Source organism: Ailuropoda melanoleuca, chromosome 12 (genome assembly GCF_002007445.2).
Source record: "Ailuropoda melanoleuca isolate Jingjing chromosome 12, ASM200744v2, whole genome shotgun sequence".
Lineage (NCBI taxonomy): Eukaryota > Metazoa > Chordata > Mammalia > Carnivora > Ursidae > Ailuropoda > Ailuropoda melanoleuca.
In genome coordinates, this window is record NC_048229.1 from 12,476,093 (window position 1) to 12,496,041 (window position 19,949).

The following is a 19,949-nucleotide window of genomic DNA, read 5'->3' on the forward strand; positions in this document are numbered from 1 at the left end:
CTAGCCCGGAATCGGGCCCCCTGCTCAGCGGGAAGCCTGCTTCTCCCTCTCCCACTCCCCCTGCTGGTGTTCCCTCTCTCGCTGTCTCTCTCTCTGTCCAATGAATAATAAAATCTTAAAAAAAAAAAAAAAGACATAAAATTTCAGGAATCATAATAGTGTGGTATTGGCATAAGAGACATACAGATCAAAGGACAGAATATAAAATCCAGAAATAGGGGTGCCTGGGTGGCGCAGTTGTTAAGTGTCTGCCTTCGGCTCAGGGTGTGATCCCAGCGTTCTGGGATCAAGCCCCGCATCAGGCTCCTTCTCTGGGAGCCTGCTTCTTCCTCTCCCACTCCCCCTGCCTATGTTCCCTCTCTCACTGGCTGTCTCTCTCTGTCAAATAAATAAAATCTTTAAAAAAAAATTTTTTTAATCCTGAAATAAACTTATGCATAAACATAGACACATTCATTCAATATATTCAAATGATTTTTGACAGAGACGCCAAGGTAATTCAATGAGAAAAGCACAGTCTTTTCAACAAATAATGCTAGAACAACAAGATACCTACATACCGAAAGAATTTCAACCCCTACCTTATACCACAAAAGAAAATTAACTCAAACTGGATCACTTGATCACAGACCTAAACCTAACAGTTAGAACTATAAAACTTCAGAAAGAAATCATGAGAGAAAACCTTTTTTACCTCAGAATCACAATTAGAACTCTCACATAACTGGTGGAAATGTAAAATGATACAACTGTATCGTAAAAGTTTAACAGTTCTTTATAAAGTGAACCCTATGTTTCCCACGATTGAGCAACTGCACTCCTATTTACAGAAATAAAAACATATGTCCCACACAAAACCAGTACAGAAAGTTCATAATCACCAATAAATGGATGAGGAAGCAAACTGTGGTATATCAATATAAGAGATTACAACTTAGCATTAAAAAGAATAACCTATTTAAACAATAGGAAGCCTGGCACAGATGACTATATTCTGTACGATTCCACTGATTAAAAAAGAAAAAAAAGTCTAGAAAAGACAAAATGAATCTATACTAACAGAATAGTGGTTATCTGGAGATGGGGGTGCATCACAGATGCTTTCTATGTTGATTTCAGTGGTGGTTTCACATAGGTATACATTTGTCAAAACTCATGAAACTGTACTTACTTAAAATGGCTTCACTTCATTGTTTGTAAATTATTCTCTATAATCAAAACTTTACGTACTAATGGATGAATTCATGAAAAAAATCTCTCAAAGAAAAAAACCTATTTTTAATACAGTCAAAATACCATCTTGCTCATCTCCCTATGAATCTCTTTTAGAAGGTATGCAATGTTTTTGAAAAAGTTATTTCCATGCCTAAGTACATCAGAACACTGGTTAATGATTTATATTTATTAACCTTAACTAAAAGAGAACTCTTGTGAAATTTCTGGGAACTGAACTATTTAATGAAGTTCATTAGTGACACTAGGATGATTTCTTGCCCAACTGCAATAACAGACTATAAACAGTAATTTCTATCATTTTCTCTGTACAGCAGACATGTTACTTAGCTACCCAAACATGAATGGCTCCTTCCTCCACAGTAACATACAATCTATGTTACTGAAGCAAACAACAGGCTCACTTCCCCAAGTATGGCTAGAAGTGTTATAAGGAACTTAGTGGAAGTTTCCTTAAAAAGAAGGAGTTAATTTTGAGTTAATTTTTTTTGTGTCCTTTCCTACTCCTTCCAATCTACAATGCCACCATGATGACTAGAGTTTTAGAGTTTGAACCACCATCTTGGACAATACGCTACTACTTATGATAAACTAAGAATGAGGGAGTAACAAGAAAAAGCCTGGGACACCTGATGACTGAGAAGCAAACAAACCAGTTCTTAAAATGCCTGCCTCCAGGCTGCTTACATATAAAAAAAGAAATTAATTTCTATTTTGTTTATTTGTCTAGTTTTTAACACACACATGATTATGGTACTAGAGTAAGTCATTTTTGATGTGATCATTCTAGCTTTTTTATTTTTTTAAAACTAAAAGACCTTTAGTGAGGTGACAAATATTTTTTAAAAGATTTATTTATTTGAGAGCGAACACAAGTGTTGGGGGGGGAGATCTCCAACAGACTTCCTGCTGAGCACAGGGCTCAATCTCACTACTGCAAGATCATTTCTGGAGCCAAAATCAAGAGTTGGATACTTAACCTACTGAGCCACCAAGGAGCCCCTGTAAGTTGTTGGTTTTGGGTTTTTTTTTTTTTTTTTGAGACTACACAGTTACCTAGGTTTTTATCTTGCCCCAGTCATCGATCAAAACAATAAACTATCCTACTTTTTCATTTTCCAAATGATTCCTCAATTTGGAATAAAGCAGTCTAAGAGAAAAAAATCTATCTCCTTATCTGTGGGAAGAAATTTAAGCTGTATTATTACTCCATTAATCTCCAATGAAACTTTAAAAAAATGTAAACTGTATTATCACTCCATTAATCTCAGGCAAATCTGTATGCTCCAGTGATTTCTACCTTCATGCTTGCACTATATTATATCGTCTACATTGTTAATTTTTAAAAGGTTCAGAAAAGAAAGAGACCAATAATGTTTGGAATGGCTAGGAGGAGCTTCATAGAAGCCCTTCAAGGACTTAGATAGGAGAAAGAAGAGCATACAATTCGTACACACTGGTTAAGTGCGTTTAGGCTCTGAAGTCAGTGACAGCTCCATCATCTTCTGGCGTGTGACATTGGTTACATTACTTAAAATTCTTGCCTCAGTTTTTTTATCTGAAAAACGGGAACAGCACTACCTCATCAGGACCCTGATGAGAAATGCATGTAGCTGGCAAGCAACTAGACAGTTTATAGCATTTAATAAGCACTTTTAGGAACAGCAAAAGCTCTAACAATGTGTATAACAAGTAAGATCTGACTTGAAATACAGTTTCCTATTACTGAATGACTAGAATTTTAAACAGGAAAACAAAAAGGCTTTTTAGAGATTAAATGATTTTAAAAAATAAGAAAAATCATAGAATATGCATACCCATGTGTACGAAAAGATGCTCATAACCTCATTAGAGATAAATAACTGAAAACTAAAATACTGAGATATTTCTTACACAGAGTAGAAAAAATTTAAATAAGTTTCCTTAGAGGCAAGGACAGAAGACATGGACATTTATATACTGCCCACAGGAATGTAAACTGACACGTTTTTAAAAAATTTATGGCTATAACTATCAAAATTTAATGCATAACCATACTAATTGAGGAAAAAAGTGAACTGATGTTTCTCACAACTGATGGTCAAACAATAGTGCATCCATCCTATAATGCAGAATACCAACTGTTTAAAAAAACACATAGGAAAAAAATGAGGTGTATCTAAATTTGCTGACTTTAACATATCTTCAGACAGTATTAAGCAGAGAAAGCATGTTACAGGAGAAGCTGGAGAATTATGCCCCATGATTTTTTAAACTATAAATATACCCATCATCAACAGAATGCATAAATGGGTGTAGGAGTGAATTATAAGTCCACATTGTTAGAATGTAGTATTAAACTAAAAAAGCAAGTTGCAAAAGAATATAGTATATTCCATTTATAAAAAACTCAAAAACATGCAAAACTATATATACATACACATCTTAAACATACATAATTAAAACTTTTTTAAAAATACAGAAAGAGGGACACCTGGGTGGCTCAGCCAGTTAGGCGTCTGCCTTCGGCTCAGGTCATAATCCCAGGGTCCTGGGATGGAGTCCGGAATCGGACTCCTTACTCAAAAGGGAGCCTGCCTCTCCCTCTGCCTGCCGATCCCCCTGCTTGTGAGCGCTCACTCTCGCTCTCTCTCTCTGACAAACAAAATCTTAAAAAAATAAAATTAAAATAAAATAAAGTAAGAAATTAAAAAAAAAATACAGAAAGATAGGGGCACCTGGGTGGCTCAGTCGGGTAAGCATCTGACTCTTGATCTCAGCACAGGTCTTTATCTCAGGGTTGTGAGTTCAAGCCCTGTATCTGGCTCTACACTGGGCGTAGAGCCTATTTAAATAAAAGAAAAAAATACAGAAAGATAAACATAAAATTCAGGATAACCGTTAACCTCTGAAGGGAGAAGGAAGAATGGGAAGGGAAGGGCAGTACAGGACTATGTAAACGATAAAATGTTCTTTTTCTTACTCAGGGTATTATTAGGCACATGGGTGTTCACTGTGTCATGAAGATTCTATGTGATTTATACATACTACTTTTATGTACTCATATTTAATAAAAATAATTTTGAAACTGCGTGTGTATATACGCTCACAAACATATGCAAAAGAAAAACTCTGGAATGATGAAATTAAACTACTAGTAGTTACCTCCCCATGGGGGCAGGGAACCTTCATGTTTTATTATTTGAATATTGTTTCAATTGGAAACTAATTACATAATTTTTTATTAAATATATAAAATACATAACTTTTAAAATCAACTAAAAAACTGTAACCACATGGAAAATGTGTGAGTGAATTCAGCTGAATGAAGAACTATATTTATACTGTGATTACCTCTATATACACAAAAAGGGAACATTAACAAGAATGGAAGAGCTAGGGTAAATTTGATCTAATGGACTGTTTTCATTTTTTATAGTTTTAATTCTTGGAAGTTACATTTCTTGGAAATATTTTGTATTTCATTAGTTACTACCTCATTGGAGAGAAATTAAAGAAAAATGACAACTGCAAGAAAGCCAACTCTCCACCTTCAGGGTAGCCAAGTGAAAAATCTACCCACATGGGAAGGCTGAATGAATTACAGCCAATTGACAATGGATAGCACACGCTGCGCCAGTAAGTGCACTCAGAACAACAGGAGAGGATCCCCACCACACCAAGGAGATTACATCAAAGAGTTCTGAAGTGCATATGTACATTGTAGCGCTTTCACTGAGAACTGGCACTGCCAAGTAAAAATGCAGCACAGGCAGCGAAGGCTCCACAGCCCAGGGAGCCCAGGAATGTGCTGAAAAGGGAAAGGAGTATGGAGGCACCAGCAGAGACGGACAGAGGAAGGGAAAACTTTTCCCAAAATGTGAGGTAAAGACATGACATGGCATAACAATCACACTCTGAATACCTATAAAAATACTGTACAATCAGAAAGCTAAGTGCTGAGGAACAAAAACAGAATGCCACGAATAAAAATTTAAAGGAACTCTAAATTAGAATGAGGAAGAGGTACCAAAGACACACACTGTTTGGAGTCTTCACAAATATCTTCTCTATTCTATCCACTACACCAATTCCTACAAATTGGCAATTTCCACAAAGGCAAGAAGAAAAACAGGGTTACAAGTCTATTTCCTCCTCCTACCAAAAATACTACCAATATGAAATGTAACCAAAACCTTTAACTAAAAAACTCAATGAAAACATCCCGAAACAGATTTGCAGAGAAAATATGTAATCTGCTTCCTGAGCTTACTGCTATTAGAAACAAAGGCTCTTCGTAATAAAGTCTATGTAATAAGCCCACTGCTGTTAGGGTACTACCCCCTACCCCAACCTCTATTTTCTTTCTTCCTGTCAGGGTTTCTCCATGCCCATTTCTGATCATCAAAGTTTCATGAGCTCTTCCTCTGCCAAAATATTAATTCCACCTCCAACCACCACCACCAACACCCACACCTCTCCAAAGGCCCTTTTCCATCCACCCTACTAGCCTTGCCTTCTCCGGTCTTCCCCACATTTTTTTTCCACTCCTCCTTCCTCTTATAAATCTCTCAACTTGAGAGAGAAATCTTCTCACTGCCTCAAATCTTTCCTGAAAGCAGGCAGGTTATAGATGCTAATGTTTGTTTTTACTTTTTTTTCCACTATCCCCTGCCTTTTTGCCCCAAGATCCTGTCCATAATTAATTTTAAAACTTTTTGAGTTCTGTAGGACTTAACAGTTGTACCTCCACAGTATCACTTGATCCATTTATCTCTTTCCACTCCTACTAACCCTGCATGATTTCTCACATCTAGACTACTCAGGAGCCTTCTCTCTGCCTTTGGTTTCTCCCTATTACAATCTACGCTCCACAGAGCCCACATGAGTTTTCTCTCGGAAACATAAATCTGATCATGTTATTATCCTCCTTAAAACCCTTCAGGCATTCCCTCGGTGCATACAGAATAAACTTACAGCTTCTTCATGCCATCCAATCTGGCATCGAACACCATCTTTCAGTCTTGTCTCCCCTCTATTAAAGATTAGGCATTAAATAAAAAATTTATCTAATGAAATAATAATTGACAAGGATGTCCAGAAATGTTGTTGGATGACTTAAGTTTTATTTATGTAATTGACAAACTTATTCATCTCAACCATACATTACCACTGAAATCAAACTTCTACAAAGTTCTAGCCACAAAATTTATTAAAACTAGGTTGAGCAGTTTAAAACATTTCTACTTTCAATTCCAATATTAAAATGTAAGGTGGATCACAGGAATCTAAATCAATAGTTATTTTCTAAAATGAATGTTAACATATATCACCAAATTTCTCAGAGTTTCTGGAATACGTTAAAGTCAGCTCCTTGGATTCTTAACAGTGTATCACACCTACCATATGAGAAAGTTTGGCAACAAACTAAAAGCTCCTTTAGAAGATAAGTGCCTCCCTTAGTGAGTTTCACTCATTTTTCCATCTAGATATTCCTTGAGATTACCAAATAAACTACCAAAACAAGCTATTTACCTTAATAGAGTCAGTAGAAAACTTTCCTAAGAACAAGTAAATACTTCTTTTTCAGCTCAAATTTATAAAATTTACCAAAGTAGCCAGTTTATTAGCTTAAACATATCAAAATATGAGTTCTCATGAGAATCATTCCACTGTTTAATTAAATGTTATAGGATCTTGCAGACAGATTCAAGAATAGCACCATCTGTCTGGGTTACAAAGCTCAGTTTCACCATGGTATCACCAAACAGCAACAAAATATCATTTTCATACATATCTCTCTCAAGTAATTTATAGACACATAATGACTTTAATCTATTTGGGATCAGGACACTTGATTCAATCCACACAGATGATTACATTTTGTATGTAAACCAACATACTTTAAAAAATGTTTTTAGTAAGTAAAGTTTAGTCAAGAACTTATATTTGAAAAGATAAATATTTACAGTCTTCAGCAGCTGGGATGTAGATTTATGCTCTGATATAACTTCTAAATGTTAAACTGCTCAGGTGCTTTATAAATCTGTAAAATTAAAAAGTGCCTGTTGTTGTTGAAAATAATTACCATGTAACTAAATGTTCCTAAAATATCTATAGCCCTAAGATTATAACACCACATTTTTTGAAAGGACTTCAATTGCGTTTTGTTTTTGTTTGCTTTTTTTTTTTAGAGGGGGGAGGGAGGAGGAGAGGGAGAGGGAGAGAAAATCTTAAGCAGGCTCCACACACAGGACGAACCCCACATGGGGCTCAATCTCACAACCCTGAGATCATGACCTGAGCCGAAATCAAGAGTCCGACACTTTACCAACTTAGCCACCCAGGCACCCCTAAAATCCTTTTTTTTAATGTGAAAAGAACTTAAACAGAGAATTATAAATAAACTCATCCATGTAATCTGAAGAACATAAAAATAAAGCTAACTGAGAAAAATTTCATTATATTCCTGAATCCAAAATAGAAAATACTTGCCACTGCAACTTGAATCCAAACAACTAATACAGGCATGACTATTAAAGTACCCTCTACACCTCCCCTCCACTGAACTGTAAGGCAGACCACAAAAAAGTGAAATTCCTAATACATATGAGTGCTATCTGTCCTAATCTTCACCAGTGAAGAATTGCTAGAGAGCATTTATGAAATACGAGATGGCTTACTAGGTAGTCTCAAATGAGTAAACCAACAGTAAAAGCCAAGGTAAAAACTTTAGTCTCAAACTTTCTGCTAAAATCTTCAGAGATTATCTCGATAGGTTTTTTTTTTTTTTTTTATCCCAAGGCTTTTCTTAATGATTACTTCAGTCTCACTAAAAATGGACCTCAGGATGGTATTTGACCTTTGCTAGACAGACAAGGTACAACTTTACAATTCTATTCAATTCTACTCCTTTATAATTTGCCTTGGTCCCCAAAAAGCAAAAATCCCACCTCTACTTAATTTGTCCCGATATCCAGTCTTACCAATTAATATGCCACTAAATTCACCTTCACTGAAACTGTCTGAAAACAAAATACATTGAACCACTAGACTCAGAACCTGGGAGGCAGCTGTATACGAACAGGGCAGGAATTCTTGGCACACATCTACAATGTATGTATGCCATATATCCAAAAGCAGAATTCTTCCCAGGGTGTTTGCTCAGCGTCAGTAAGAACCCCATCATAAGGTACTAAACTGCTGACTTGGGCAACAATTTAGAGCAAAAAGCAGAACACAGTAAACTACAAAGAGAGAAGAAAAGACATTGACCAAAGAGGCATCCTTTAAAATAAGATTTTCTGGAGTGGCTGACTAAACTCTAAAAGCAATTCCAAAGGAAAAGAACCAGAAAAATATGGACAAGGGCACTGATACTTGATACATTTCAAGGAGGCTTACTTTGAAGAGCACTTCTCATTTGGGCAGATGTGTGTTGATTCTAGTATAACTATCTCAGAATTAGCTTTATGATTCTGAAGTGTACAAATTAAGAAGATAACATCTGACCTACTTAAAATGACCACTGAAGGAAAATAAAAAAAATAAAGATGGTTAATTACAACAAGCACATCAAGTAAAATGTAAAAATTTTAGCTACTTTTTTAAAATTTATTTAGGCTCAAGCTCAATATATTTAATCTTTGAATTTGGGGGAAAAAAAAAAGGAAGATTGTCCTCTCTTCCTTTACACTCAGTCAAATCTTACATCCTCACATCTTTGATTTGAGGGGTCTTACCCTCTTCTAGCACAAACCCCAGACATCACCTGGGTTCTTGCTACCAACTCCCACCAGACTCCTTTCATCAACTAACAACTTTCCTTCTATCTTCCATCTTTCTTTCTGCCCCTCAACTATTGTTGCTAAGTCCACAAACACAAATGAGGCTCTTGCATTCTAAAAAATTTCCTTCAATCTACCTTTCAGTCTCCTTTCCTCCCCACTCCCAAATCCCTGCATGCCTCACAATCAAGCCTCTTCAGCTGAAAAGTACCATTCATTCATTCTGCAACCCACCAGAATCCAGAGTCTACCCTCAACAGTCAAATGTAATGATTTCAATGAAGAACCCAGCCATCCAAATAGCAAACTTCCTCATCTTCCACTCCCTACCTCTTCCCTTCAAAGTCCACTATGAATGCCTCCAAAAATCATGATTATTCTCTTTATTTTTATTGCAGAGAAAGCAAATTATAGTTGACTGTAAAGCACATATAACACATACATTCATGACTTAAACATCTAGGCTTCATGAGAAGTAATCCTGGACCGAAATCTAATTTTGTTTTAAATGCACAAAATTTAAAGGAGGATGGGTTACACAGTTCAACAATTCTAGTTTGTCTATGTAAGAGAGCAATCCTAGAAAGGCTTTTAAACACATTATTAAATGTAATACCATTTAACATACTTGTTTTTCCTCAATTCATTTCTCATAATAGTTTCTATATCATCTTGGATTATCCCCTGCTTTTAGTTTCATATCCCATCTGCTCATTTAAGATGCACGTCTGTCCAGTTTCTGAAATATTTGTCACTTTAGTCATTAGCATTTTGCGTAATATAGCACTGTGTTTTTTTTAAAGTTCAGAACGGAATTATTTTAGAAAACTGATTATTTTAACATCACCATTTCTTAATCCAAATTGGCCTGCCCACACTTCAGATTTTCCACCTAACAAAAATTAGATTTCAATAAGTTTTTTAAGACGTTATTTATTTATTTATTTATTTATTTGAGAGAAAGAGCACAGCGGGGGGAGGGGGGGAGGGAGAGAAGCAGACTCCCCACTGAGCAGGGAGCCCGAAATGGGGCTCAATCCCAGGACCCTGAGATCATGACCTGAGCTGAAGGCAGATGCTTAACCGGATGAGCCACCGAGCACCCCAGATTTCAACATTTTGTAATTTTTTAAAAGGAAACCAAGAACCAAGACCATAAATCAGAAGTGTTCTCCTACATACTTCAGTAAATATTCTCAAGGACAGACTCAGAGTTGTCAACTGAGCTTCCAAAGAATGTCCTTTCCACTCCTCTCTAGCAATTCCTTCAAGATCCGTTTAAAACTCCTCTTCCAAGTTTTTCTAGCTACAAAGTCCTATGCTATCCGTTAGTGATGCTCTTCCTCTGCACTTATAAGATAGCATCCTAGAAATTAAATAGCACATGTAGGTCTTTTTTCCCACATATCAAAGCATTAGCCCTTTTATAAGCCCAAGCAAGATTTTAATCACTACTGATGTATATACATTATTCAAAAATGAATTCTGTAAGTCCTAAATTTCACAAATATAACATATAAGAAATTAACATTTCTAAAGAGTAGTTTATTGGCTACCCCATCCAATCTCACACCCAATTCTCTTTTTCATTTCATTAGGGCTCAGAAGTCCTAATTTACCACACAAAATAACAAGCAGAAACCTTATCTCTGGCGGTGAGCGAAGGAAAAAAGGTAAGGGAAGAGCTAAAGGACAAAGAAATACAAAAATCTTTTCCTGATGACATCAGAGGGCCTGCCACTATTCTCAAAGTTTTAATAAAAATGTATCAAAGAGGAAGCAGGAGGGGAAGGGAAAATTCTTCCCATGGTGGGGAGGTGGGGGGCGCAATCTGCACCTCTCAATACCTCTTCAAGCCTCTCTTTCTGATAGCAATCCTCTCTCCAAGACCTAGAAACTGGCCTAGGTGCTGGGCTGTCCTCACTCCCCCCGGACTGCGGCCAAGAAGGGTTTTTAGGGAGTGCCTGCTCTGATTGCCAGCACTATACAGTCAGAGGAAAGGTGCTCCCAATGTTCTGAACAGGAAAAATAAATACAAGTTCATTCCCATAAAAACGTTGCCATAAATAACACAAGTAATCAAGTACAACACAACATAAATAAGCTAACAATCATTTGTAGCAACAGAAGGCTAAGTCTTTACATGGAAAAAAACCTCAAGAAATTACTTTTTTTTAAATATTTTAGAATGCTGAGGAACACCTACATGTAAAATTCTACACCTCTGGATAAAAACTTAGGACTTCATTCATATTCCACTTGACTAATACAAAAACTACAGCTGGGGGTGGGGGAATTCACTCCTTCAACAAGGTCTAAACAATATTTTTAGATGTTGCTGTATTAAATGGAAAATAGAAATTAGCCAGTAGTTGAGAATATATACTTTGTTCAAAACATAGTAAGGGTTGTGACATGTGTGTCAGACTAAAACATGATTTAGTCTTTAAGAAGAAAAAGATATTTATTAAGTACTATTTCTGACGTTCCCTGAGACAAATCTCAAAATGTTAATAGAACTGCTATTTAAAGTTCAAAGAGCACTATGGAGCTGCCAAGGAATTAATAGCTTAAACTACCAAATAAGAGCCACAGTTCAATTTCCACGCTCAGCCAGCCATAGCTTAGGGTTGGTACAGCAAAATCACTCAGCATATTAAAGACACAACCACACAACTGTGAATCATATATACAAATGAAAAACTGGAACATCCTAAGATAAAATTCAAGTTTTTCTTCTCAATAATGGCTTATTTATGAGGAAAGATACAAGAACAATTTAATCTCTTGCTCCCCTAAAACAAGTACAAATATCACATAACTGCCATACTTAAAACAACTAATTTTGCCATTGCAACTTCCTAGTGAACTGCCTAGGGCTACTCTCTGACTTGAGTTGTAATTTGTTAGAAATCTACCTATTAAAAAACATTCTCTAGTCTCTCCTTAAAAGGTACTCAGAAATGATCTTTTGTATTTCCTGCCCTCCCTATTTCCATCAAGTTTACTGAAGGAGAAACTGAGGCACATAACCATAAAGCAACCAACCTGATCTGACTAGTCACTAATAAAAATTGTGAATACCACTCAATTTTCCCCATTACCATTCACTGCCCATTATGCTGGGCTCATGAAAAGTAATCCTAAACTGAAGGCTGAGCAAAAGCCCTACCGTACACCTTAAAGAATGAAAATGAAGGAATTCTAGATCAAGCCCCAAACAAAATCTCCAACGGGTTCCAAAATCTATAGGCCGCCTACCACACTACAGAAAACTAAATACTAACTAAATTCTTATGCCTTTGATGTATGATAAGTACACATCTCTTGATCAGTTGGAATTCTCTTTTAAAAAGGTTAGAACTCACCTGAAATACGAAATATTACCAAGCCACAGTACATATGGCCTAGAAAATATATATTCAGAATACAGAGCTACAAATCTAAATAAGTTCACAGAAAAACAACATAATTGTGATCAGGACCTAAATGAGCAATGAGAACTCCCTTAGGAATAAGAGAAGAGAATAGCTGTCCAGTAATTCATTCATTCAACAAACAGTTAATGAAGGCCTAACTATTAAAGAGTAATTCATTCATTCAACAAACAGTTAATGAAGGCCTAACTATTAAAGAGAATGCAAAGATGATACAGACAGGGTCACTGCCCTACAAAACTTCATGTGCTTATCACAGGTACATAGAAGAAGGTACATACACGGAGCAAGAGTGACTAGTTCTGCCAGTGAGAGTCAGGGAAAGCTTCACAGAGGAGGTGATATTTGACCTACTTAAAGGATGAGTAGGATTGTGCTAGGCACATATACACATGCAAAAAAATAAAAAATAATTTAAAAAGAAAAAAAAACTAGGAGCTGGTTCCTGAGTTAGATATACATATGTTTTTCCCTGTTTCTCTGTAGGACATTAAAATTCAATCATGAGAATTGCCAACACAAAATGTTTTTCACACCAATTATACTCTTTTGAATACTCTACTTATTAGCTCTCAAATTAAACCCAGATGGATTTAATCATCTTTTCTATTTAATGAAATAATGTAGAACTCTATGAGGAAGCTTCATGTGTCTTACACAAAAATACTTCCTCAGAACTTATCAATGCCCTCTGGGGGGAAAATAAAATCAAAACAGTTTTCATGCAATTTAATATACCCTTTTAGATGATCAATCTTTGAAATTCCCATTCAATATTATAAAAATTCTATTCACAATTATTTATTATATAAATCATTTCCTCAAATTTAAACATCAAATGTCTTAAAATGTATCTAACTGATGCAGTGATTTAGAACAAATTATGACTCAACTATTACAGTAATGAGATCTAGTGATGAATGAGAAAAGAATATTTACCTGCAAGTTTACCTAATTCTCTTTATCTTCCCCTTTCCATTTCTTAAGTTAAAGTTACAAATCTAAACTATGCAAAATAAAGACACAAATGAAATTTTAATACAATCAACTCAGGAGGTTCCTTCAACAGTAATGGAATTTCACTGTACTGGAAAAAGTACAAAATGTAGAAAGCTGTCAACCAGGGCTCTGCGCTATTTCACAGTAGTAAAAATACAGTTTTAATAGGATTCTACCACAATTCACCAAGAATAAGAAAATAAACATTCAGAAATATACATAATAAACCAGAGTATGGAGATGCCAATGACATAACATTTTCCCTTGGACACAACTGATTCTCCTAATTCTCATCTAGAAAGAAAGAAAAATAAAAAGTCATCTTTCTTCTTTTTTTCCAGAATCGAATCCAAATGTACTCTGAAAGACATTTTATTAGCTCAAAAAAGGAAAACAACTTTATTCCAACAAACATAACTAAAGCATGCAACACAAATGCAAGCAAAACAGCCACTCCTAAAAGAAGACTATGATAGCCAATTTACGGGGATAAAATCTAATCTATAGTACAAATGATTTTTTAAATTAAAGAATAAAAACACTGTAGTAGAGTAAGGGAACTGTCGGAAATAAACACCAACCACAACATTTTAAATGAATTTAAAAATTTTATATCAAATAAGAAATGACAGAAAACTATGTTAATGTACATAAGTGACCTTATACTAAACAAAAATTGGGCATGCATACATATTTCATTCATGCAAATGAGTCTGCATTTACAATTCCTCGTTTATGTTAATATTTACCAAGATTAATGGAAAATCATCTCCCCTATGTAATGAAGTGAATTCCCCCAACAGAACAAAGCTAACACCTTCAAATCTTTCAAATAAACAATGAAAGCACATACTATAAAAGGAAATTATCTGAACAGTATCAGAAAGAAGTTAAATGATTCAAAAGGGAAAAAAAGTTCTAAATTCCAAGAACACATTTACAAATATTGATTAGTTCCAAAACTCTAAGCAAGTCCTATGAAACAAGCGTATGCGTATGCGTATGTGTGTGAATGTTTTTTAACCATACGTCACAGCACATTTTTAGGCTACCTAATTACTTCACTTTGCAATTCATTAAATATTATTTCTCAAAATAGGAATGTTTAAAAAAAAACAAAATAGGAATTCTGGTGGCCAACACTATGCAACACAAATAGTTTATAAAGCAGATTAGCACACAGTACATTTTAAATAAATGGCACCAATAACAATGTTGCAGAAAGTTTTTTTCTCGGGGCGCCTGGGTGGCACAGCGGTTAAGCGTCTGCCTTCAGCTCAGGGCATGATCCCGGCGTTATGGGATCAAGCCCCACATCAGGCCTCCGCTATGAGCCTGCTTCTTCCTCTCCCACTCCCCCTGCTTGTGTTCCCTCTCTCGCTGGCTGTCTCTATCTCTGTTGAATAAATAAATAAAATCTTTAAAAAAAAAAAAAAAAGGTTTTTTTCCTCAATTTTTAACAAATACCTGCAATGCACATTTCAGTAATAATAATACCCAATATGGAAACATATTATTAATTTTCATAAACTTTGATTTCTCTCACTGGCTAGTTTCTATGAAACATCACCCACTTTCAGAAGAAAAAAAAAACACAGTGGTATCTTCTACTACTGAAGGAGGGAACATTATTATTCTATCAAAAATAAGTCAAATCATTTCAGAAAAATACCTAGTCTATCTCTAAATCAAACTTCTGACAGTTGTACTAACTATTCATTAAAAAAAAAATCCAGATAAGCAATCTTTTTACTATTGAGTTTCATCTCAATATTAAATAATCTGGCAAACATAAGTATAGAATGTACCTATCTTTTGCAAATGGTTGTCTTAATTTATAGCGTATAGTACAAACTGGTGACAGAGTATCTTCTTTATTAATCTCAAGAGTAGAGGAGATCTCTGAAAGTGTTTGATGAATACAATTAACTCACAATTAACAAGGCTAAATTAACAGTGAACAAAAAAAGATGAATCCATTTTTACATACCTAATTAATATAATCCACTACTATAACTTAATGTTACTTAAAAGAATGCCTTAAGAGGTCTTTTTTCCAAATAAATACCTAATACAATCATGAAAAAAATGACCAAAACATTCCAAAGAAAATGCTAAGCTATATAAGCAACTGGGATAATTCAATAAACACTTATAGTCCTAAAGGCAACCCCAGGCCGTCCTTCTCACAAAGAAGAAGAAAGAGTCCCAACCTAACTTCCTCTCAATGAGCACTTCAAGCAGTAACACAGCAACATTATTTTGCAGCATGCAAGTCTTAGGTATATTATTTTCTCTTTAAAATTATGAACTCATCACACGTACAAATGGCTCTTTAAAACGGTCCAGTAAACTGCTACACTATGCCTTAAATTGCTGTCTATTATGTACTTAAAAATATTTACTAGCAATTGGAGGTTAATATGGCAACTATTACCGGGTGGCAATTATTGCTATTAAAAATATATAAATACTGTAACACCATGTGCTACTAACAACAAAATGCTAAAGAGAAAACATACACTACCAAATTATAAATATTTTCATTAAAGAAAATAAACCATCCTGTAAAATGATGCTTTAGGTTTAAATACTATAATTGGCAATTGGGATGAAAAAATACCCTGTGTATGTATTTTGGCACTTGAGAAGATGAGAGAAATCATTCCCTTTTGCTCATTTTCAACTTAAAGCTCTCCCCATTTGGTTCCATCTCAAAAGAATAGATCCCAAAGTTTCTATATTTACAACTATCTTCCCTCTCTGCAAAAATATAAACCTCTTAAGAAAAAAGAGAGAACAGGTCAACAACAGATCACCTTAAAGCTGCATATACAGAATTAATGGTCCTTCATAGGAAGTATGTACTAATATGCATATGTGTTTCAATTCAGGGAGGGAGAATTTGTTGTCATCACCTAGTTACCCCATAGTCAGAAAGATTCTAAGCAAATAAAACAATGTGAAGGTGGAACACACATACTTAAGAATTAGATCGCCCCATCTTGAAGAGTATATACTTAAATCTAGTTAAAGAACGCAAAATCACTTTCCTCCATCTGATCTCAATAGAGAAACAAAACTAAAGAAATATTTCTATCTGGAAATTATGTCTTCCCTCAAGGGTGAGTTGACACACCACAGGGTGCACTGTAACACTTTCCAAAAAGACAAGATTTAACACACTTAACTGAACTATAACTGAGTGAATTTATAACAAGAGTCTCCCAGGATTGTGATGAACAGCATGAGAAAACAGTTTTGAGTCACAAAGGTAACAGCAAAGCATGTACTTAATGCAGGAGCTATGAATCTCACAGCAGCAAGAATAAGAAATACATACGATCACCCATATCATACACATACAAGCGCATTTTTTACCTTAGGAAGTGGGGAGGGGGGGTGACAGAATTTGGGGAATCTGATACCATGCAGTAGAAAATCAGAAAGCAAAACAAGAACTAACAAAAGTCTTAAGGCAGTTGATTGCACAATCTACTTTTGCTAAGCCATAATGAACACTTCAAGGTAATACAAAGTGGGTGGATCATTAGTGTGGTACAGAACTTTAATCTCTAGTTTATATTTCAATCCACATTAATATGAGTATCTAGGTAAATTCTCTATAAACAATACTTTTCTCTGCTCAAAAAAACTGCAGGCCAAAAAGAAAAATACATGCTATTATTAAGCACATAAGAATTCTTGTAATACATGCTTTATTTTAAACAGGTGATGGTTTTATCTCCTTTGGAATTAACTATTCTATACAATGTACTTTAGACAACATATTTTTAATATTCTAGGTTCCTGCTGTATCTGATTTTGAAGGAAAACTCTTCATTTGGAATGAGAACTTTACATTATCTGAAGTTTTTTAACTGATTCTCAATTAAAAAAAAAAATAGCACCTTATCCACCCTCCACATACAAGAGAATGTAGACATTCTACAGTCCTTTAAGAAAAAAAAATGTCAACCCATGAATTTCTTCAGTTCTGCATTTCAAAGTTGCCACCTAATGAGTAATCCTACACACACACACACACACACACACACACACACACTCAATTCCCAGTTCAAAAAGGTTGAGGAAATACCCAAAGTACAAACCTCTAGTCGGTCATAAAACACAAAACCTCACCTATAAAATTGCTTGTTTCTCCAAAAGAATCTCAAGCATCTTATCTCTTTAACATTATCATCCCTACTTGAGCTTTAAAAAAAAAAAAAAAAAAAAAAAGATAAAAGAAATGATATATCTTAAAGGCTGGCTACACATATAAATATATATCTATATATATATAATATATATTGGTCTATACAATCTACTGTATATAAATTAGCCACATATACACAAAGTCATTACCAGTCAGAATGATATATGGTAATTTCGGGGCTCTCTCCTCACTAATATTGGTCTACTTGGTTATTTTAATTACCTGTTAAAGTGTCAATGTGGTCACCAGCCACCAAACAAAAACCATTTTAAATACCCCTTAATCAATATGTTTGCTAACCTATTAAAGTCTCTGAATCTGATACTAAATGATATTCTGGGGGAGAGAAAAGAGGAGGCAAAATGAATTCTATTTCCATATGTCAAAAGATCAAGGGAAAATTCTCACAGTACAAAAGGAAGAATTGAAACTTATAACTGAATTTTAAGATTAAATACCTAAATAAAAATGTTGGAAGAAAAAACTGACCTGATGTATATACTATGGTGAAAGCACAGATATTATGTCACTCTATCTTTGTGGGTAAAAAATCACGTGTTTTGATGTTTTCTATCTGCATAAGGAAATATTTAATAAAATAGCACTTCCATTTGAAAAGTTGGCAAGAATGTGTATTTCTCCACTAGTCTAAAAGGAAAAAAAAAAAAGCATCTATGCCTACCCATAATTAAATGTAACTAATTACAATTTGAACACTAAATTATTTATCCAGTGTAATTGTAAACAAGGATTAAAAGGAAATAATGCTTCTATCTACTGCAGAGGTTACAGAAAACAATTTCCAAAATGCTTGCTCTCCAAAGGCAGTCCCCCCAAAAAGGGTACATAACTTAAAATAAGTTGGGTTTTTTTTAAAGGCTAAATTAAACAAACCGTTCAGCCAATTTTCCAATTATATTCTACGCTTGAAACATAATTGCCTTACATCTGTTTACAAATCTTTGCTCAATATTTAAACAAATTCGTAGTCTCCCGGGCACATAGCTATACATACAGTAACTCATGCACAAAGCACATATTTAAAGACCACGCACTGCAATTATTAGCCTAAACGCCAGGTTTAACAAGGTGAATGTTTTCAGAGCTAGGTAATACGACCCAATAAAAAGCAAAGATGGCATTTACCACCAAATGTCACTGCCACCGCCAGGAAAGAGTTGCTGGAGCCCTATACATTTTTAATTTCGATGAATCTAGACGTCGTCGTCGGGTGCCAGGCTTCCAGGAGAACAATTGACACCCTAACTGCTTCAAGATTAAGGCAGGCGATTCAAATCCGAAGGAAAAGTTGTCAATTATCAGAGAGAGAGCGCGAGAAAGGCGAAGGCAGATAAAAGCGATGTTATCAAACCGCCCAGCTTGTTGCTTTTGTGTGTGTGTGTGGATTCGTTGTTAGGATAGAGAAAACAGTTTTTAAAAGACACAGGAGGAGAGAAAGAAGAAAAAGCCTTCTCCACCTTCCGTCGGCTCCGTGCAATGGCTTTACGGCTCTCCAGCGTAGTAAGCCCCGAGAGGCAGGCGGCTGTCGATGTTTACAATCGCGGGAGCTTCGGGTGCACGAGTCCTTTACTGACACAATCACATTCAATCAACTGTTTTCGGGCGAAATTGCAGGTGTCATTATGGAATTTATAAAAAAAAAAAATTCAAAAGGCGGGCGGGCGGGCAGCCGATCCGACAAGGGGGGAAAAGGCTGCTTACCGCGGGCGCGGGCAGCACAAGGCAAAGCCTTCCACATTTAGGAAAAAAAGGGGGAAAAGGGGAGGGGAAGGGGGGTGTGATTGCAACAGAGGGTGGGCGTTCGAAGTGCGACCCAGAATCCGCAGCTTTGAGACTTCCACATGCAAATTCCACGCCGAGCGCCGCGCTCACAAATGATTTTTAAAGAGCCAAATAAACACTGGATGGGATCCAAGGCGAGGGAGAGACGATCCAAAAGGGGGAGAATCGGCGAGAGGCGAACGGCGGGGAGAGGCGAGGGAGGGGCGAAGTCCCGGCGGCGGGAGGAGAAAGTTGGTCGGCGGCGGAGGTCGGGGACCCCCCCCCCGGCTCAACCCCCCCTCCCCGCAGCCCGGCTACTCACCAGCGAGAAGAGGTTGGAGTGACAATCCTCCAGGCTCGCCCCGTTCGCCACCCAGTTCGCTGCCGCAGTCATGATCCTCCGCGAGCCCGGCCGCCAGAGCGGGGCATGTCTGAGCGAGGCGTCCGACGAGGCCGGGCCGGGCGGCGGCGCCTCGCCGGGGAGCGCGAGGCGGCCGGGCCGCCGCCGCCGCC

General features: G+C 36.2%; 1 protein-coding gene across 1 annotated transcript in view; it reads right to left on the reverse strand.

Annotated features, from left to right (window-relative positions):
- MED13L (mediator complex subunit 13L) overlaps positions 1–19,830 on the reverse strand; it is a 288,476-nt gene extending 268,646 nt beyond the window's left edge. The window contains 1 exon segment of the mRNA XM_034638836.1: positions 19,759–19,830. Coding sequence (XP_034494727.1) covers positions 19,759–19,830 — 72 coding nt within the window.
- Between the last annotated feature and the right edge of the window lie 119 nt (positions 19,831–19,949).